At 42.5% G+C, this 21,816-nt stretch overlaps 1 protein-coding gene across 7 annotated transcripts in view; it reads left to right on the plus strand.

The window, feature by feature from the left end:
* Positions 1–21,816, plus strand: part of TIAM2 (TIAM Rac1 associated GEF 2) — a 237,449-nt gene that overhangs the window by 164,416 nt on the left and 51,217 nt on the right. For 6 of the 7 annotated variants that reach the window (XM_043457336.1, XM_043457334.1, XM_043457339.1 and 3 more), the window contains 5 exons: positions 1,270–1,431; positions 2,834–2,938; positions 3,127–3,205; positions 6,778–6,870; positions 7,436–7,699. In XM_043457336.1, the coding sequence (XP_043313271.1) occupies positions 1,270–1,431; positions 2,834–2,938; positions 3,127–3,205; positions 6,778–6,870; positions 7,436–7,699 (703 nt within the window). The remainder of the gene's footprint in view (positions 1–1,269; positions 1,432–2,833; positions 2,939–3,126; positions 3,206–6,777; positions 6,871–7,435; positions 7,700–21,816) is intronic. The other variant, XM_043457341.1, reaches the window with a different exon arrangement.

The following is a 21,816-nucleotide window of genomic DNA, read 5'->3' on the forward strand; positions in this document are numbered from 1 at the left end:
TTTGCCTAAACCTGTTTTTTTTTTTTTTTTAATTACTGTACATATTCTAGTATTTTAATCCTATGGTATAGGGGAAGGGCATGGTAACCCACTCCAGTATTCTTGCCTGGAGAATCCCCATGGACAGAGAAGCCTGGTGGGCTACACTCCATGGGGTCGTGAAGAGTCGCACACGACTGAAGCGACTTAGCACATAGGGGAATCTTGTGTGTGTGTGTGTGCGTTTTTTAAATGCATGAAATTCAAGGTAAAAAGCCTGTCAGTGACAGCTCTCATGGTGGATATACATGATGTGTTGATGATAAATCTGTGTGTAACATTTTCTGGTATGTGAGGTGTTTTCACATATAATCTCTTTTGTTCTCAAAATTTGTATTATTGATTGGTAAACTTAAGCAGTTGTGTTGTGGTAATAATATCCCCATTTACAAAACAGGAGGGAGGTTCAGCACAGGAAATGTCCTGCCCTATTGTTGATTAAGGGCTGTGACTTGAGTATCAGTCTTTTGATTTCAAATCCCCAAGTTTTGTCTTTACCACCAGACTAATATGAGAGCCTAACCAGAGGGGAACATTTCTGAGTTGATTAATATGTACACATGTTAATTGTTTTTATTTATAAATCATAGAAGAACATATTAGCATGAGGTCATGGAGTTACTGTGAGGGTGAAGTTTAGGAAACAAAACTTCCTTGGGAAAAGCTTCTGAAACATGGTATGTTTGGGGCTGCTTTCTGAACGAGTGTCTAGCTGAAGATGGAGAAACATTTAGTCCAGGATTAGGGGGTAATTTTTAAAAACAAGTAGAAATAAGAGAAGAGAAGCATGCTTGGATTAAGTTAAGTGCAGTTCATGGTTAGTATGCAAGCAGGCATCAGAGGCCATGGCCGAGAGTGTATCTGAAATTCACTGAGATCATGGCTTAGACATAGACTTCATGGAGTTCCTGGTCATCTGGACAATTCTAGAGCAGTAAGAGTGGATACTGAGCAGCGCTTCATTGACTGCATTGTGCTAACTTGGCCTAAGAGGCAAAGTGGCTAGAGCATGGGAGGAGGAGTTGATGGACTTCAGGCAGCCTCCCAGGGCGTCAGTTGCATGTGGGTTAAAGAAATGAGGAAACTCCAGGCTTGTCTGCCCCAGAGGGTCGTGAGAAGCCCTAGGTGTGAGGAGTGCAAAGATACTAACTCTGAATTCCGCGGGCGTTTTCCCATGGCTTCCCTCATTTGCTTGTCAAGCCCACCCTTTCTTTTGGGATCCCCAAACAGGTGGATGACCTGCTACACTTATACGGGTCAGCAGTGGATGGCGTTCCCCGAGACGGCACGTGGGAGAGCCAGGTTGATGTTCACTTTCAGGATCATCAAACCGTGACTGTGATGATCAAGCCGGAAACCAGAGTGGAAGATATTCTGACTCTGGCCTGCAAGGTAGTGGATTTTGCTGTAGAAATATACTTCTGAATGGGAATAATCATTAACGTTGCCCTCCTATGCCTGCTTAATTTGTGTGGTGTTTATGACCTTACTTTTTACAGGAAGGAGCAAATTTGTTAATTAACACATTAATTATAATATTCTCTTTCCCCATGTTTTAGAAGAATAGGTTTAGTCACGGCCCCATGCCTTCATGAAGAACTTGAGCTATCTTACTGAAATTCTGTATATATACCTTTGTATCTGGGATAATTATGAAGTCTCTTGTTATTTAAGGTACTTATAGATGGTATTTTGTGAGAAAGTGGCATAAACTTTGCAATGGTTTGATTTGATGCTAGTTTTATCAAGTTTCTCCGGATTAAATGAGTCACTCAGTATCACTCACAGTTGCTTCATGGAGATTGTTATGAGATGGTGTTTTATTCATTATTCAAACTGGGTTTTATTTCTGAAAAGGAAGTTTATGATATATTTTACAAGAGAGCCCTCTGAGATCCATGAAACAGACTCGGCTGCATCAGATAATATGCTTTCAGACCACCAGATGGCGCAGTAGAGCTGAAATATTTTTAAGTTTTCAGATAAAATGCAAACATATGAAATGGTTAAAAAAATGTCGAGTTTGGTAGCTCTTTACCACAAATGCTTATTAGATAATCTTTCATTTTAGTTCTCCTTTTTCACTTTGACTTACGCCTTAGGATTTCAGATATCTTTATACTCAGCTTATACTGTTAATGAATTTAATTTTCTTTTGCTCCATTATGTCAGGCAGTCAATAGTATTGTAATATCAAATTGGTAAATATTCTCATAGAGGAGATCAGACGTAGTGGGTGAATCAGATCCAGTTAGAACATAGGCTTGAGATAATTTCTCATTGTTGAAAATGTGTCTGAGACAGAATGTGTGGATGTGTATATATATGTGTGTGGATGTGTATATATGCACACACACATATACACAAACACCTTTTCCTTGTCAAAAATGGTTGGCATAGGAAATTCATAATTCTGAAGTCTGCAGAATATGAGATGGTTGACATTTCACAAATTACTTTAGTAACAGGAAGCAATTTAAATTTAGGTATTACCTGTCTGTTTAAAGAGAGCAGTTGCTGATGGTGAGGAATATTCTGTTATCAGATATCTACCACCATAACTGCTTCAAAATACATCTCTTGCTTTTAGTGATAAGTGGTATCATTTAGAGAAAGCCTTCTTAAAAATAATTTCTGTTTTTTTTTCCTCACACATTGAAACTTGAGCTCTTGTATATATTTAAACTCAGTAAATTATAGAAGATATTTTTAAAAGAAATTTCCACTTTTTAAGTGAACAATGGCACGTTTAGAAAGAAATTTAACACCTGAATAGCTGTCTTTTTCTCACTAGATGAGGCAGTTGGAGCCCAGCCATTATGGCCTACAACTCCGGAAGTTAGTGAATCAGAACGTTGAATACTGTATTCCTGCACCGTATGAATATATGCAGGAGCAGGTGAGTGTTCTTTGGCTTTGGTAAGGGACATCTGAAACCCATCCATGGCCCCTTAATTAAAAAAAAATTGTGTTGTTCGGGGGAAAAAATTCTGTTTAAATTGGCGTCTAGTTTGGAAACAGTGAAAATAAATTTCCAAGATACTATGACTTCAGATCCTCTGATTCTGTGGGTCTTCCCTTTTGTAGGTTTATGATGAAATAGAAGTCTTTCCACTAAGCGTGTATGATGTGCAGCTGACAAAGACCGGGGGTGTGTCTGACTTCGGTAAGGAGGAGGAACATGCTCATCAGAGAACCGTCTGGTCTATTCTTGCCGGGTTTGCCCCAGTATCTTTGGACCTAATATTCTTTTCTTCCCATTTTCAGAAACTATGACAAGAGAGTCTGAGCTTCCTTTCTCTTCCTTCTTTCCTATTAATTTATATTAGCAGAATAAAAAGATATGTATTATTATTAGGGGGAAATGCCAAAACACTTAAGAGGAATGGATGTAAAAACTGAAGAGAAATTTGAAGTGATGGTGATAATGACGACACAATGAGTTTATCGTGTGCTGGGCACAGTTCTTAGCTGATTAACGTATGATTCATGTAACAGTTTTTTCATCTCAGTGTCTGCTCTTAGAGCTTCACCTGCCTGAACTGCTCCCCACATCTCCCCGCCCCTATTCCCTTCTTTCTGAGTGTGTAAATCCAACTTGTCCTTCAAGAACTGACTAAAAGTCTCCCTTCCTTGAAGAAACCTTACTCAATTGCTTTACTTTCAGTTTAATAATTAGCGGTCAATATTATCCAAATCACTTCATAATATTTAATTCTTGTGTTTCTGTTTGTCTGTGTTTAAACTTGGCTCTTTATAGTCTGTGCTCATATCTTAAAGTTCCTTCCTGTCTGCTGCTTTGTCTTCTTCCAGAGAAACTTGATTAGATGGTGGTGGTTGTGGTTTAGTCCTAAGTCTTATCTGACTCTTGTGATCCCATGGACTGTAGCCTGCCAGCTAATGATCAACAGATATCTCCATAGAAAGATTATTTCTTGTGAGATATATTGATATAATTATTTTCCTTAAAATGACACAACCTGATTGTAATATGTTAAAATTTTCCTTTTTATGATTTGTTGGGGTTTTTGGTAAAATGATGTTCCTTGTTTCTAAATTCTATGACATCTTTCTGGCTCCAGAATTTTTTTTTTTCTTTTTTGTACTATCTCTATAACTTTTTTTTCCATTTATTTTTATTAGTTGGAGGCTAATTACTTTACAGTATTGTAGTGGTTTTTGCCATACATTGACATGAATCAGCCATGGATTTACATGTGTTCCCCAATCCTGATCCCCACTCCCACCTCCCTCCCCATCCCTTCCCTCGGGGTCTTCCCAGTGTACCAGCCCTGAGCACTTGTCTCATGCTTATCACAGCACTGTTTATAATATCCAGGACATGGGAGCAACCTAGATGCCCGTCAGCAGACGAATGGATAAGAAAGCTATGGTACATATGCACAATGGAATATTACTCAGCCATTAAAAAGAATACATTTGAATCAGTTCTAATGAGATGGATGAAACTGGAGCCCATTATACAGAGTGAAGTAAGCCAGAAAGATAAACACCAATACAGTATACTAATGCATATATATGGAATTTTAAAAGGTGGCCCCAGATGTTTTATTGGTTTTCCTCTCAAGGCCTCTGAGCATTTTGTCTATGTTTCTGTTGGTCTCACCCTGCTCTCCAAGGTCTCCTTTGGTCAATCTTTGTTGAATCTGAATGACTGATGGGAGATACTTGAAAAAATACTCTTTGGTGACCATGATCTCCCAGGCTCTGCGTGAGGCACAGAAGAAATAAGGGACATACCTTTCTTCCTGTTGTCAAAGAATTCCCAGTATTTATGGGACCAAGACATGGAAATGTGTGTTCCTACCAGGGAGTCACAGATGAGGGCACTTTTGGAGGATGGAGGGAGACATTTAGAGAAGGACCATCTCACTGGGGTGTCCCATGTAGTCCCATTTAGGGCAAGCAGTATCCATTCAAGTATTTCTCCACCTATTCAACGTGCCTAACCCCAAACAGAGTTGTTTCTTAACAAATACTGTATTGAAGTGAACTTAACTTATTTTAATAAGACTTTCTTGATCTCAATTTAAAAAAAAATTAAATTGTGGTAAAATACACATAATATAGTGCTTCCCTGGTGGCTCAGGTGATAAAGAATCTGCCTGCAATGCAGGAGACTCAGGTTTGATCCCTGGGTTGGGAAGATCCCCTGGGGAAAGGGAATGGAATGGCTGGCTACTCATTCACTTCATGGCAAATAGATGAGGAAATAATGGAAACAGTGACAGACTTAATTTTGGGGAGCTCCAAAATCACTGCAGATGGGGCCGCAGCCATGAAATTAAAAGACGCTTGCTCCTTGGAAGAAAAGGTTATAATAAACTTAGACAGTGTATTAAAAATCAGAGACATCACTTCACTGACAAAGGTCCATCTAGTCAAAGGTATGGTTTTTCCAGTTCAGTTCAGTTCAGTCGCTCAGTCGTGTCCGACTCTTTGCGACCCCATGAATCGCAGCACGCCAGGCCTCCCTGTCCGTCACCAACTCCTGGAGATTACCCAAACTCATGCCCATCAAGTCGGTGATGCCATCCAGCCATCTCATCCTCTGTCGTCCGCTTCTCCTCCTGCCCCCAATCCCTCCCAGCATCAGGGTCTTTTCCAGTGAGTCAACTCTTCGCATGAGGTGGCCAAAGTATTGGAGTTTCAGCTTCAACATCAGTCCTTCCAATGAACACCCAGGACTGATCTCCTTTAGGATGGACTGGTTGGATCTCCTTGCAGTCCAAGGGACTCTCAAGAGTCTTCTCCAACACCACAGTTCAAAAGCCTCATTTTTTCGGTGCTCAGCTATCTTCACAGTACTTTCCAGTAGTCACGTATAGAAGATGTGAGAGTTGGACCCTCAGGAAGGCTGAGCACCGAAGAGTTGATGCTTTCGATCCATGGTGCTGGAGAAGACTCTTGAGAGTCCCTTGGACTGCAAGGAGATTAAACCAGTAAATCCTAAAGGAAATCAGTCCTGAATATTCATTGAAAGAACTGATGCTGAAACTCCAATACTTTGGCCACTTGATGTGAAGAGTCTACTCATTGCAAAAGACCCTGATGCTGGGAAAGATTGAAGGCAGGAGAAGGGGTGACAGAGGATGAGATGGTTGGATGGCATCACTGAGTTTGAGCAAATCCCGGGAGATGGTGAAGGACAGGGAAGCCTGGCGTGCTGCAGTCCATGGAGTTGCAGAGTTGACACGACATAGTGACTGAAAAACAACAGATATCATAATTTCCCTTCATAGCAATTGTTAAGACAGGTTAAAATGACAACTCAGTGACATTAAATACATTCATGCTGTTGTGCAACCATTAACACCACCTGGGTTCCAGACTGTTTTTTATCTTGCAAAACCGGGACTCTTGTAAAATAGTAACTTCCCATTCTCTCCTCTTCCACAGGCTCTGGCAACCAGCCGTTTATTTTCTGTCTCTTTAAATCTGACTGCTCTAGTACCTCTAGAAGTGGAATCATGTAGTCCTTGTTCTATTGTGGCTGACTTTTTCATGTAGCATAATGTCCTAAACCTTTAGATCTGATACACTCCCCCTTCTCTGCCCCTCCTAGATAGCTGTGCTTTCAAAGTAGCTGTCATTTAGACTTTCTACATACCCTACTTATGTATAATGTCAGGAATACACAGATGGTCAAGGAAATACTGCCCATTGACTTAGTGTCAGGAACTTAGACTTGTTTTCTCCTTTTATTTTCCTTCCTAGGGTTTGCAGTGACCGCGCAGGTGGACGAACATCAGCGTCTCAGCCGCATCTTTATAAGCGATGTCCTTCCCGACGGCCTGGCCTATGGGGAAGGTCCGTGTGGCAGGCGGCATCTCTCTTCTCTCTTAATTCTGTGCAGTGCAGTCTGGCTAGTGAAATTTGCTCATGATTTTGTCAGAAAACAGTTTCTTCTAGAATTTTAAAGAAAATAATTTTGAATGCAAAGGCATATGCATGCACACACACATGTGTATATGGGTATATAGCAATAGAGTTTGTGTGTGTGGTTTTGGCAGAGACTATATATATACACAGGGTACCTGTGCGTATGTCCATGTAGACGGAGAAAGAGATGGTGAGAGCCAGCCAGCAGGCAGACACACCAAAGGTTATTTCCCAGCACATTGAACATCACTTAGAGCAGTAATTAATTTGAGTGACTCTTAAACTATTTCTTCTCATGCTAGTCTTCAGACAGCTGAAATTTGCTATCAGTGGAATCTGATTACTACACAGTTTGGCACTATCTTTGAAGGTAGCAACAGAAGAGCCCCTAAGAACACTAAGCAAGTTGAATTTGCAATCGTCTTTCATCTTAAAATATTCCTCTCGGTCATCTCTCTCTCTTCTTCCTCTGTGTCCCCTTCCTCCTTCTCAGGGCTGAGAAAGGGCAATGAAATCATGACCTTAAATGGGGAAGCTGTGTCTGATCTTGACCTCAAGCAGATGGAGGCTCTGTTTTCTGAGAAGAGTGTCGGGCTCACTCTGATTGCCAGGCCCCCGGACACAAAAGCGACTCTGTGTTCTTCCTGGTCAGACAGTGACCTGTTCTCTAGGGAACAGAAGGGTCTGCTGCCCCCTCCTAACCAGTCCCAACTTCTGGAGGAATTCCTGGATCACTTTAAAAAGGATACGGCAAATGGTAAGGTTCTGTTATTTCTCCCTTTCTTCACTGCTGGTATCACCAGATAATATTTTTAGGCTGTGTTTGCTTGCAAACTGAGATTATTTAGCTCTGTTCAAAGAATATTTTCTCATTTCTTAGGGGAAGAACACAGATGCCAAGTAAACTGATTTGATACAGAATTCCATGCGTTTTAGTAATTATAACTCTTTTAGTGAAAGTAGAAAATAATTGTTTTCACATAAAGTAATATTCCTTAAAATTACAGTCTTAAAAATAAAATCACCCATGATATTTAGTGTTGTAATTACTTGGTTATTCAGGGAGACAAAAGCCAACATAAATGCCAACGTTGATTTTTCTGTTTAGTTGAGTGTAAGGCAAAGCATTTTGCATCATTTATTGGGTTTTAAGAACAGTTGATGCCTTTCAGTTCTTTACCTCTTTTGTTGAGTACTACTTTTTCAATAAATGGCAAATTTTTTACATAGGTCATAAATTTTAAAATTTTGTAAAGGCCTGAAAATGAAAAATTGTATGCCAGTTTATTTTTTTAAATGTGAGATTTCCATTTGAGGCAGTCATTTGAAGGTCTGACTTTCCGGGCCTATTATTGGTGCACTTTCATATTTTTACAGTCTGGTAAATGAGAGACTCCAGCTCACACTGAAAACCTGTTGTTCCTTCTGTACCTGGGAAGGAGCCGGCCAAGCCCCGACAGGAGCCTGAGCCTGACAAGCACATGAAGTAATTTTTATTCTTAATTACAATCATAACAGATTTCTAATGGAAATCTCTGCATGATCACCAAAAATGAGTAAAAAGACACAGAAGTTGTTAAGATCGATTTAATTATAAAGCAGGTTTATTAGGTCACTTTGGTATTAAAACATCAGATGGTAAGATTTGTGATTCAATAAGGTATATACTGCCTTTTCCTCCTCTCTAGAGATTTCCCTCCAATTTAAAATGCCATTACATTGACGATTGGCATATAAAAGTCAGTGTCATAAAACCAAAAATATGATGGAACTAATTAATTACCTGGTTATATTGGCGATGCGATTCAAGTCACCCTGGGCTGCTTTACAGGCCTGAGTGTTCCACACAAGACATCATGTGTCCATTCGTTGGATTCATTATTCTTGAGGGATACATTCACTGCCTGTTATATCTCTATGTATTTTATCATAATAAGAAATCACTGCAGAGTCTGTAATACTTTTGGTAGTTGCAGGAATGAATTTCTACAGAAAGCAGCAAAAGAGGCCAAATTTGACTCCTTCCCCCCCCCGCCCCCACCCCCAGCAGTTGAAAATCAAACAGGTCAGTTAATCTTGTTTTTTACCTTTTGTTTTTTTTGGTGCAAGGAGCCAGCATGAGAGGAGGGCCTGGACACGTTAGGTGATCGTTAAGCACCTGTCCAAGGGGCCCATCCTTACAGGCTGCAGCTTTATGACTGAGGACACCCGTGTCTGTGTGTGCGGGTGCCTGAGCTTAGTCAGATAGTTGTTCAGTTGCTCAGTCGTGTCCGACTCTTTGCAACCCCGTGGACTGCAGCACGCCAGGCCTCCCTGTCCTTCACCAGCTCCCGGAGTTTGCTCAGACTCATGTCCATGGAGTCAGTGATGCCATCCAACCCTCTCATCCTCTGTGACCCCCCCTCCTCCTGCCCTCATCTTTCCCAGCATCAGGGTCTTTTCCAATGAGTCGGCGCTTCACATCAGGTACCAAAGTATTGAAGCTTCAGCATCAGTCCTTCCAATGAATGTCCAGACTGTGGCAGTGCTTTTCCACCCTGGTCTTGCCACAGGTGCCCCTTGGCTACAGTGTATACGGCTTCTCATCCTCCCTTGGATGGTCTATCACCACCCTGTTCTCCTGGTGAGACTGTGCTCTGTGGGGCTGAGACAGCGGCTCCCCAGGGATTCACTGTCTGTCCCCTCCCCTGCTCCACAGTAATGTGCTTGTGTTGGGAACAAAACGGCCATGAGGGACTGCTTTCCCAAAGGCTTGGCAAACATGGAATTTATGTACTCCCCCCATTAATTTCTGATTTTTTAAAAAAATTGAATCATAGTGGATTTACGATACCGTGTTGGTCTCAGGTATGCAGCAAGGTGACTCAGTTAGATACACACATACCTTCTTTTTTTTTTTTTTTTTTGGCTTTTGTTTATTTATTTATTTATTTTTTTCAGTGGGTTTTGTCATCCATTGACATGAATCAGCAATAGATTTACACATATTCCCCATCCCGATCCCCCCTCCCACCTCCCTCTCCACCCGATTCCTCTGGGTCTTCCCAGTGCACCAGGCCCGAGCACTTGTCTCATGCATCCCACCTGGGCTGGTGATCTGTTTCACCATAGATAATATACATGCTGTTCTTTCGAAACATCCCACCCTCACCTTCTCCCACAGAGTTCAAAGTCTGTTCTGTACTTCTGTGTCTCTTTTTCTGTTTTGCATAAAGGGTTGTCGTTACCATCTTTCTAAATTCCATATATATGTGTTAGTATGCTGTAATGTTCTTTATCTTTCTGGCTTACTTCACTCTGTATAATGGGCTCCAGTTTCATCCATCTCATTAGAACTGATTCAAATGAATTCTTTTTAACGGCTGAGTAATATTCCATGGTATATATGTACCACAGCTTCCTTATCCATTCATCTGCTGATGGGCATCTAGGTTGCTTCCATGTCCTGGCTATTATAAACAGTGCTGCGATGAACATTGGGGTGCACGTGTCTCTTTCTGATCTGGTTTCCTCAGTGTGTATGCCCAGAAGTGGGATTGCTGGGTCATATGGCAGTTCTATTTCCAGTTTTTTAAGGAATCTCCACACTGTTCTCCATAGCGGCTGTACTAGTTTGCATTCCCACCAACAGTGTAAGAGGGTTCCCTTTTCTCCACACCCTCTCCAGCATTTATTGCTACACATACCTTCTTTTTCATGTTCTTTTCCTTTGTGGTTTATCACAGGGTGTTGAGAATAGCTCCCTGAGCTATTTGTTGATTATCCATCCTATGTATGGTAGTTGGGGCACCTGCGAATCCCAGACTCCCGATCCATCCCTCCTCCACCACCCTTGGCCCTTGGTTTATTGTCTTTTTTGAAGTAGTTGTGTAGCCTGTGAAGGAAGTTAAATGCCTGGGGGTGAATGTCTCCAAGGGGAAGCCTGTCTGTTTTGAAGGTTGGGGGAGAAGAAATTAAGTGAGGGGAGAGAGGAAAAAGAGGGAATCTGTTAGCTGAGCCTGACATGAGAAGTCATGTTTGTGGAAGTGTAAGGTGGGGGTGGTGTGGTGGTGATGGGGGTGGGGTGTTGGTGGGGTGATGGGGATGGGTGGGAGTCATGGGGGTGGTGGGGTGGGGTGGTGATCAGGGTGGGGGTGGGGGGGTGTTAGTGGAGGGGGTGGGGTGATGGGGATGGGGTGGGGGTCATGGGAGTGGGGGTGGTGGGGTGGGGAGGTGATCGGGGTGGGGGTGGTGGGGGTCATGGGAGTGGTGGGGTGGGGTGGGGTGAGTGGCGAGGTGATAGGCACTCAGGCTTCAGGTCCCACCCCATCTGGGCTTGAGTTTGGGCCTGCCCTTTACAGGCTGTGTGACCTTGGGGGCAGCGCTCAGCCAGGGAGGGGTGGACGTCAGTGGATGACACCCCAGCCTCCCTGTGCCCTGCTGAGACAGTTCTGGGGTGTGCCCCACAGTTCTTCCAAGTACAAGGGAAGTTGGTTTCTCATTTTACGCCTTTCACACGCTTTCTGCCCTCTGGTCTCGCCGGCCACTGTCCCTCTCTTGGGCTTCCTGGGATCACCTTTAAGATAAACTTCTGTACCCACCACTTGGCATGGGCTCTGCGTCTGGGGGAGCTCAAATGAGGACTCTGAACCTGGGCTTCTCATTTGGAGGACAAGGCTTATCTCGGCCCAGGGGGCTGCCATGAGCTTGAGCCAGTCTGAGTCTCTGCACCTCCAGCCCGGCTCCTTGGGGGCAGGAAGTCTGAACACGGGGGTCTCCCATCCCCTTCCCGCATGAGCTCGCTGTCTTGTTACAGGTTACCTTGACTTGCCTTGGTGATGAATTAGGAAACAGTAGTCCCACTTTTTATGCTTAATTTTCTAAATTACACACAGAAAGTAATTTAAATGATTTTGAAAAACAATATTTCATACAACTTTGAGTGTTACCGAAGAGTGGTCATTTCAGAGTCTGCCTTTCCCTAAATTTCGCTTGCTCCCAGCATTGCCAGAGGCAGCCTGGCACTCAAAGGAAACTCTATTTTGTTTCCCCAAGAAACCAGTCTTTTGCTTGTTAATAAAAACCACACAGCGGGCTCTCTGCAAGGGAAGACCTGCCTTTGTTTTTGTTAATGGAAACTGAAAGAACATTGGAAAGTGGAGGAAGAAGACTCCCTAAGCAACTGTTCCAGGCATATTTTAACTGTCTGGGCTTAATATTCACTGAACCTTACTGGGTACTTGAAATACGGGAGGCCCTGGGGTAAGCAACATGAATTCAGAGCTTCCTGTCTACTCATGGTGTGATTCAGGTATCCAGAATCTATTTACTAAATTTAGCTTTAGTCTCTTGATCAGGTTTGAGCTGGGGGGAAAAAAAAACAACCTTCTTTACATATATATATATAGGCTTCCCAAGTGACGCTAATGGTAAAGAACCTGCCTGGCAATGCAGGACACGTATGAGATGTGGGTTTGATCCTTGGGTTGGAAATATTTCCTTGGAGGAGGGCATGGCAACCCAGTCCAGTATTCTTGCCTGGAGAATCCCATGGATAGAGGAGCCTGGTGGGCTACGGTCCATAGGGTTGCAAAGGTCGGACACAACTGAAGTGACTTAGCATGCATACATATATGAGACTGTCCCATGGAACTTGGGGAATAATAGTTTCTGTTCAGGTTTCTTGCTTTTCTAGAAAAGAAGCATCCTGGTGGCCTTCTTGAGACTCATGATGTGTGTAGTGTTTAGGGAAGTGGTTCTCAGACTTCACAGTGTTTAATAAGACTCACTTGAAGACGTTGTGGAAATTCAAATTCCTGGGTCCTGTGGCCAGAGAGCCCCCTTCAGGCAGTCTGGGGTAGTGCCGGCTTTGTCATGGACCAGGGTTCACTGCCAAGGCCAGTGGTCTGAAGGAGGTGGTCTGCTCCGCAGCAGTACGACTCACCCTTTCCGGAACCCTTCAGTGCCCAGGTCTTGAGGATTAAATGAGACAAATGTATATAAAGTTCCCAGCAAATGACTGCACTTGTACCTGTGTGTTGGTATTTTCTCATTCAGGGATCCCATGCCCCCAGCCCCGACCCGGTCCTCAGCACACTCAGGAGACAGCAGACTGGTTTGTTAGTTCCCCTTAGTGGGTCTCAGCCCACCCTTGGGAGACAGTCCCCAATCAGCGGATTGATACACTGATCTGTAGAGAACTTCTATCAGTCACCGGCTTGGCTGTGATATTCCCATGATTCTGTGAAGAGCGGAACGGGTAGGGATACCGCAAGAAGTGTTGGGTGCTCAGTACCAAGTTCCTGTGTATCCTTAGGGTTGAATGACCATTTGATTCCTGCCTGTAAGGATTTGAATTTTTGTTCTAGTTATCCACAGTAGAGGGAGAGAGAGAAGAAATGTCTAGAGGCTGTGTTTGACTTGAGCAGTAATATCATCTGGAAAGACTTCTTATACAGAGAATTAGTTTCACCGCTGGAATTCCCCGGAGAAGTCAGTGTTATTTTTGAGCCCACAAGGCCACCATTGAAGTCATCAGACGTGCCAGCCCTGTTGATACTGGGTTCCTGTTATTGCTGTTTTTGATTTATATTGAAAAGTCCCTTTTCCAGTGTATGCCATCTTTTGAAACATTTCAGTAGCTTTTAAGAGTGTCTCATTGGGCATAGACTTCCTGAACAAAGTCTTTATGTAAACATTGAACATGATGTGACATTCATGTATTCTCCATCTATAAACAACTGTTCATACGGCCTCGTTAGGGTTGGGGTATATTTAACAGGAGACAAAATAGAAAAGACCAATGTTTCTACTTCCATGTAGATAATGTCAACCCAGCCAATGCTTCTCACAGGATGATGAAGGTAATTGCAGCCTGAGGCTCTTTTTTTAATTCCCCACCCCACTTTGAATCAGTCTCTTTTTAAATTGCTATATAAATAGGGTAGACTGTCAAGCTACCAGAAGCCACTTAGATGCAAATTTGCTCTTTGGAATGAATTGCCCCTGGGAATGTATGTATCCGTTATACAGCTTTCTACCAGGGGAAGAATTACAGAGCCAGCTCTGATGTGGCAAACCCGCTTATTTCCTGTTTATGAGAGTGAGGGCATTTCGGCTTCCATAGCCTGGTTTAGGATGACTAACAACAGTGAGCTCAGAAAATCGCTGTTTGTGTGTGGAAATACTATTACCGAGTCTGTCTAGTTGACACCCCAGATCCCCAGATGTCAAAACATACTCAAGTTTCTAAAGATGGTGGGTACATGTAAAAAATTTTTTTAAAAATCTGAGTGGGAAATACTGATTTTACCAGGACACAGAGAACTTTGGTCTCTGAGTTCATAGTTTCTTCCAATGGTGCTGAAGACAGTTTTCAGTTTCATTAGCGGGAATGAGCAATATAGCTTTCTGTTAGCAGTAACTAGGGTCCTTGGGTGCTAATCCCCTTGTAAAACCTAGTGTTGTTGGGGAATTTGTTTTCCTTTTCCCATATTCATTCATTCATTTATCCACTTGTTTATTTAACAAATAAACAATAACATAAAGCATTGCAGGTATATAACAGTGAGTCAGACATTATTTTCTACCCTCAAGGCACTTATAGTTGAGTAGGAAAAGTAACACACTTGTAGATAATAACTCACATTTGGAAAAAAAAAAAAAAAAGGCTTTTCAATGAAGTGAATTAGAGGTCCAGTTCAGAGGTAGAATTCCCACTGATCTTCTGTTAATTTTGAGTAAAGGAGTCCAAAGAGAGAGCTGTGAGGACTGGAGGAAGGTGAGTGTGTGGTCTGAGTACCAAACTCAGATGGATCAGATGGGCATTTTGTGGACTGGGGGATGTGTGGTGGGAGTGGGGAGGGCCTTTCATAGAGAACGTGTAGCCTGGGACACTGGCCCGGAGCAGGGGCCACGTGGCTCTGTGTGAATGGGAAATAACATTGCAAAGTCTGTTGGGACCAGAGTGTATAAAACCCTGAATTCCTGGAATTTATAACAAATATATCATGGCAAGTAAGTGAAGAAAGGAGCAAGTATTGGCCTTACTTCTCCCTGCCCTACAGAAAATTCAGAGCATTTGTCTGGTCACTTAAGGAGCACCGAAGTGTGGCTTGAAATCCTTCCAGAGTAGATACTCTTACCTTCTGCATATTCGCTTTATTAGTTCACTCTTAGAACTTCATTCCTTTGGCTCTCACAGATTTGCTTTTAATGATCAGAAGTCCCTTGTAAAACAAAGACTCAAATAAATGTTTTGGGGGGAAAGAAGGAACAAGTGAATTACTGTCGGTGCCTATAAAAACAAAGCACTCCTCAGCACTGTAAGGCCATGTCCACTAATGGTGTGGTCCTCGTGGATGCCCTTTAGAGGCTTGACTAGCCTGGCATCAGGACAGCTGGGGGTGAGGAGGTGCCTGCAGCCCTGAGGATGAGGCAATGTTGGAGCTGAGGGAGAAGCTGGTAAATTAAATCTGCCAGCATTTTGAGTAAAACCAATCCTATTTTCTCTCTCCTAACATGACATGCAAATTCATTTTTCAGGTTAAAATCTACAGAATTTCTCTAAAGAACAGGGCATGTAATTTCTGTTAGCTAACATCACTTTTAAAATAGCCATTTGAGACTTTGGAATGACTGGATCAAATGCAGTCACCTGTGCGTGTAGAGTGAGGCAGATGCCTGTGAGGTAGTAGTTCTGTGAAACTGTTAGCTATTACCAGAAAGAGGAAACATTATGTAGCCGGTTACACACGAGGGGAAAAAAAGGTCTGACCCTTCCTGTGGATGTTACGAGTACTGATTGCCAAATGATGCTTGTCTGCATTTCCAGTTTTGTTCCCCTTCTTTGCGAATGAATTATGTTCCTGAGTTAATTCTTCCCTAGGAAGGAATTGGACTCAGGAAGAACCAAGTATGGACATCTCATTTTTAGCTCTCACTTCTAGAGACAGCTCTGTCATGGCTGTATCTTTAATTTCTTAGATCTTTAATATATGGGTGTGGTATAAAATTCCAGCAGGATAAAAGGTTAAACTGTGATAGGTAAGTCCCCATAAGCGGTATAGAAATGATAGTTAAGAGCAACTAGCCAGACAACCTGGGCTCGAGCCCTGACTCCAGGCTTACCCATTTATTAACTATGTGGATTTGGTTGTGCAAGTCACTTATGCTGTCTATGCTGAGTTTTTAACAAGTTAAAATAGTCCAGTCTGTTTTTCTGGGCTCGATGAACTAATAGCCGGAAATGAGACTGTGCCTGGCCGTGTCATGTAGACTGTGCCTACATAGTCATGGCCATGTAGATGTTAGTTAGATGTTAGTTAGATGTTAGTTAAACAAGTCAGAGAAATTTCTTCCACCCTGTCCTTGGCCACCCAGTTTCTCTCCCAAAGGTAATCACTGTCCTTTGTGTCTTTCTCATCCTGGCCTGGAGACTCTTAAATGTTGGGGGACATGGTGGGATATTTCTCTTCTTGGTTTTTTACTGCATTATCTTCATACATGTTGGGATAGACAGAATAATGGCCCCCTTGGACTGTCTACCTCCTGATCCTGTGAATATGGCAGAAGGAGTTTACCTGGCAAAAAGGGACTTCAGAGATGTGATTCAGTTAAGGGTCTGGAGATGGGGGGATTATCCTGGATTTTCTGGAGGGACCTGAAGTCATCACAGGGTCTTTGTAACAGAGCGGGTGGAGAGTGAGAATCAGAGATGTGAGGACATCAGCAGAGGTTGAAGTGATGCGAGCTTTTTTTGAGCCAAGGAATGCAGGAGGCTTCTGGAAGCTGGAAAAGCCTGGAAACAGACTCTCCCCTTAAACATCCCGGTGGAATACAGCCCTGCTGTGACCAAGTTTAGTTTCCTGACCTCCAGAACACTAAGATGATGCATTGTGTTTATGTGCCAAGCATTGTGTTCGATGGCAAAGAGACAAAAATAAAGAACCACAATCCCCATGGGGTGGGCAGCTCCAGCCCTCATGCTTGGCCCTGAGCATTTTATTCTAATTCCTCATCTTCTAATGCCTCTAAAAGTGAAGGATTGGATGAGACAGTTTAGCATTTTTTCAAATTCAGTTATTTAATATGATTAGAGTACCAAGTTAAACAACTATAGGAATGTGCATTTATTACACAAGCTTATGAAGCAAAAAAAGCAAAGTAATGGATCAAGCATTCCATTTGGTTTTGCAACAAATCTCATTAAATTATGTCTTTAAATAGAATCAGGTCTTGACTGCTGGAGAGAAGGTGTTTGTTAAGGCTTCGTCATAATAGCAGGCTGTCTCAAATATAAAGATCACCAAGAACCTTAAGAGCACTAATTACCCCTTACATCACCCTATGAAGCAGAGATGTGTTATTAGCATTTTACTTTCACAGCTGGGTAAGTCAAGGCACAGAGGCATATTAAGTTGCTGGTAACTTGGACAAGGTCACGGTCAATGACCTTGGGAGAGAACTGTTTCTTCTTGTTTTTTTCCTCCATGTAGGGGAACAGGCTTTTAACCACTCCCCCCGCCCCCGGCCTTTAAAATATGCCTCTATTAACACACATGGAGTAAAACTCAATAATAATGTGTCTTGCAGTAAAGCAAATTTAGATGTAACTGGATTGATAACAGCCCTTGCCTCCTTATCTGGGTTCTTATCTGGGGGCTGGGGCTTGCAATTAGGAATTAACTGCCCTGTGATCATTTGGGGCTTGTTCAGTGCAAGGAAAGCTCGATGGTTTCGTAATCATCTTACTAATCTTTATTCTTACGCTTTTCTTCCTTCCTTCCTATTTCTCCCCCTCCCTCTCTTTCTCTCTCTCTATAATTCACACTGATTTTCATTCACCTTGCAGCAATGCAATCGTATATTTCATGTGACTTAGTTCTTTGAAACCTACTTATGGTGGAGTTTTCCTGTAACTAATTTCTCTCCTGTAAAATCTGCACTGACATCTTTACCTTTTAAAAAAGTTAAGTATAATTCACATACCATAAAAGTCACCTCTGAAAGTGTACGAATCAGTGGTCTTTAGTATACTGACAAAGTTCTGCAACCGTCACCACTATCTAGATCCAGAATATTTTCATCACCACAATTAAAAAAAAAAAAAAGGAAAGAAGAAAAACCCTTGTGCCCATCAGCAGTCTCCCCTCCTTTCTGCTCCTCCCAGCCCCTGACAATTGCTCCTCTGCTTTCTGTTTCCGTGAACTTGCCTGTTCTGCTGTTTCACAGAAATGGAATTGTACAATATGTAGCCTGTTGTGTCTGCCTTTTGTTTAGCATGATGTTTCTAGCTTTATCCATGTTGTTGCATGAAGCAGTACTTCATTCATTCATCCTTTCTATGGCTGAATAATGCTCTTTTTAAACCCTCTTTAATCCCACAGTACAGTAGGAGGTGGTCTTCAGGTTTCCTTTTTCTTATAGCACATCCCCCAGTAGAAACTTGTGAGTAATTTGTTGTTAGGATTCTTCTTCAGGGTCTTTAGTTTTTAAATTATTTATTGTGGCTTTCCTGGGTCTTCACTGCTTCGCGTGGGCTTTTCTGGTCGCAGCAAGTGGGGGCTACTCTCCAGCTGCTCGGGCTCCTCACCGCGGTGGCATCTCTGGTCGCAGAGCACAGGCTCTAGGGCGCTCAGGCTTCGTAATTGTAGGGCACGTGGGCTTTGTTGCCCCATGGCATGTGGAATCTCCCTGGACTAGAGATCAGGTCCCTGTTACCTGCCTTGGCAGGTGACTTCTTAATCACTGGACCATCAGGGAAGTCCTCAGGGTCTTGAATAGAATTCTAGCTAAATAGCTTGTAAGGGCTTTGAATTTACTTACTTCTTTATCAAAGTTCTTTAAGTATCAGAAATGCAGTGGTGGCTGTTACATGCCCCTGAATATAACTGGAACATCTGGGGATGGTCCTCCCAGCTCTTCAGGGATCAGGTTCTGGTGGAACAAAAACTTGGGCTGAAGATCCTGTTGCCATGGACTTTGGACTTCCCATCAGGGACCCGGATAATGTACCATGGAAGCGTGGAAGCCACCCCCCGGCCAGCACAGCCATAGCCTCCTGGAGCACCAGAACATGGGTGCACCTGTGTTCCTTCCCCCTCCTCCGGGAAGGCCTCCGAAGCCACCCCATTGTAATGCGCATGGAGGTGGCCTGCAACACATGCATGCCTTGGAAACACCCGCCACGGTCCTGTTCCTCTAAATGTCCTTTCAGATGCTGAGAATATTTATCACAAAATAAGTGGATCAAATCATGGCAGCCTGCTATTAAGAAACATTTAGTACCAGTATTTACTTCTCTCTGTTTATCACCAGAGACCTTGCATTGTCAAGAACGTCACCAATTGGAATGACCTGAGGTCAAGTCCACTTGGAAGATTTGTGAAATTGCATCTTTCTGGATGGCATTTCTATAATGATAGCATTTGCTTCTCTACAAGCTTAATGATATTCAAACTGCTGCCTTGAATTTCCTTGACACAAGAATAATAACAATAAAGAAATGTAGAGTCCCAGATAACTTCTGAAAAGTAGATTAGTTTTTCTTTGTCAGAAGAACATAAAGTAATAGTGATCTGTTTGTTAATGGTGCAGATTAGGACTTGACCAGCTTTTGAATGTAGTCAACAAATATAGCTATTTTTTTCTCTTACGGAATAGTCCTTCTGTTTTTTCATTTAAATGGTTTGATTTCATTGTCTTTCACTGATCAATGATGATTAATATTTGCCCAGATGACAGTGCACAGCCAATATCATTAATGAAAGATGTCACAAACCATTGCATTTTTAAGTAAAAGCATGAGCAAAATGTAGGGAAGTCTGACTTAATTAAAAATGATCAATGGTATACAAAGCTTGCAAGTTGAAATTAAAAATTGAGAGATGTTAAGCTTTTCTGTGCAAATGAAGTCAATGCTCAATGTGTGTTGAAAACATTAGTTTAGAATTTTATATAGTGGGTGGAAGCTTGGAGATCTGAAAAAATATTGTAATTTTGAATTTACAAAATGCTCTTTCCTTCTACTGGCAGCCTTCATTTACCAAAATCTTTACCTTTTATTAAAATGGCAGGCACTCATGGTGTTTTAAATAACAAGATACAGGATAAGATGAAGGAATTGGATACTTTCTAAGATTCGTTTCAGATGTAAAATTCTTTGGTTCTTTATAAACTGTTCATTTATGAAATTACAGAGTAGAAATTCTGAGAAACTGAATAAACTGATTAAGAATATAATTTATCCAAGCTGTATATCTGACAAGAGTGAGCACATCATGGATAGTGTGACTGGAGACCAAATTGTGTTACCTGAACGTAACTACAGTTGGCCCTCTTTATTTGTAAGTTCTGCATCCTCGGCTTTAATCAACCATGGATGGAAAATACTATTCTGTGCTGAAAGGACTTGAACATCCTCGAATTTGATTTCCCTGAGGGTCCTAGAACTGGCCCCGCTCTGATACTGAGGGGTGAACGTAGAGATAAAACTGTTAAATGTTAAGGATGTACAGCTTTCATGCCACAGGAGATTATGTGGTTGAAAACTTGATTAAACCATTTATTATTTACTTGTAACTTCTTTGATATTATTTTTTAGACTTTTCTTTCCATCATCTTCATAGAAGCTTATCGTTCTGTAGTTTTCAACTCAGAGCAAGTCGAAGGGCTAATGATTAATCAGATAAGACATTTTTGATCCCAAGGTAAAAATCCCAGTTAAATAGTCTACACTATTGATCAGAGTGCTGTCCTTTAAATTGCTCTAGTGAGTGTGTTTCCTCTTTATTAAGGAAGTGAGGAGCTAGCATTGCTTTGCCCTGGCTGTGGACTGTGTGCTTTTTGGTATAGGTGGTATTCTCTGCTGTCACTGACCCTCCCAGAGGTGAAGTTGAAGTCCTGGCCACAGAGAGGCAGGGACAGTTCTCAGCCATCAAGGCACTGCCCATCAGTGACATTTTGCAAGCTTATGGGTCTGTTTTTGGTTTTCATATGAACTGGGGGAGGGTGGTTTTTGCTGCTTGGGGCCGTGGTACAGGATGTCCTGCCTGGTCAGATCCGTCCCTTCCTCTGCAGAGACGTGCTCCTGGACATCCACATGGTAAGAAGCACCCAAACCATGTCCATTTTACAAATGGACACAAATTATTTCTTCCCCACAGCTACAGGGTACTGTGGGTACTTTGAATTTTCTAGGGGTGCAACACCTCAGTACATCAAGGGAAGTTTGACCTTTGTTTTGTTCAGAACTTTGTCAAGAGTTTTTGCCCGCTTGGAAAAATCAGGTCCATGGGATTCTCCAGGCAAGAATACTGGAGTGGTTTGCCATGCCCTCCTGCAGGGGATCTTCCCGACCCAAGGATGGAACCTCCGTCTCTTATGTCTCCTGCATTGACAAGTGGGTTCTTTACCACTAGCACTGCCTAGGAAGCCCAAGGTCCTACGTGCCATGGGGCAACTAAACCTCCATGCCACAGCTAGGGGAATCTAGTTGGTAGTGCCCTATAGGCATTTAAACCTCCACCAAGACATGCCACCATCGATCTTTGATGAAGTGGAGATGTTCCCTGTGAATCTCTGTGGGCAGGCTTCTCACAGCTTCATCACAGCTGCTGGAATGGTTGTGTCCAAGCATTTACATATTGAGACATGTGTTTAAACAAAATTATGTTACTTTCCATTAATTTTTTTCCCTTGTGGTGGATTTTTTTTTTTTTTTTTTACTGCACTGGATGGCACAGGGGCTTAATTGCCCTATGGCATGTGGGACCTTGGGCTTCCCAGGTGTTGCTCGTGGTAAAGAACCCACTTGCCAATGCAGGAGACATAAGAGATGCAGGTTCCATCGCTGGATCGGGACGATCCCCTGGAGGAGGACATGGCAAAGCACTC

This window comes from Cervus canadensis, chromosome 33 (genome assembly GCF_019320065.1).
Source record: "Cervus canadensis isolate Bull #8, Minnesota chromosome 33, ASM1932006v1, whole genome shotgun sequence".
Classification (NCBI taxonomy): domain Eukaryota; kingdom Metazoa; phylum Chordata; class Mammalia; order Artiodactyla; family Cervidae; genus Cervus; species Cervus canadensis.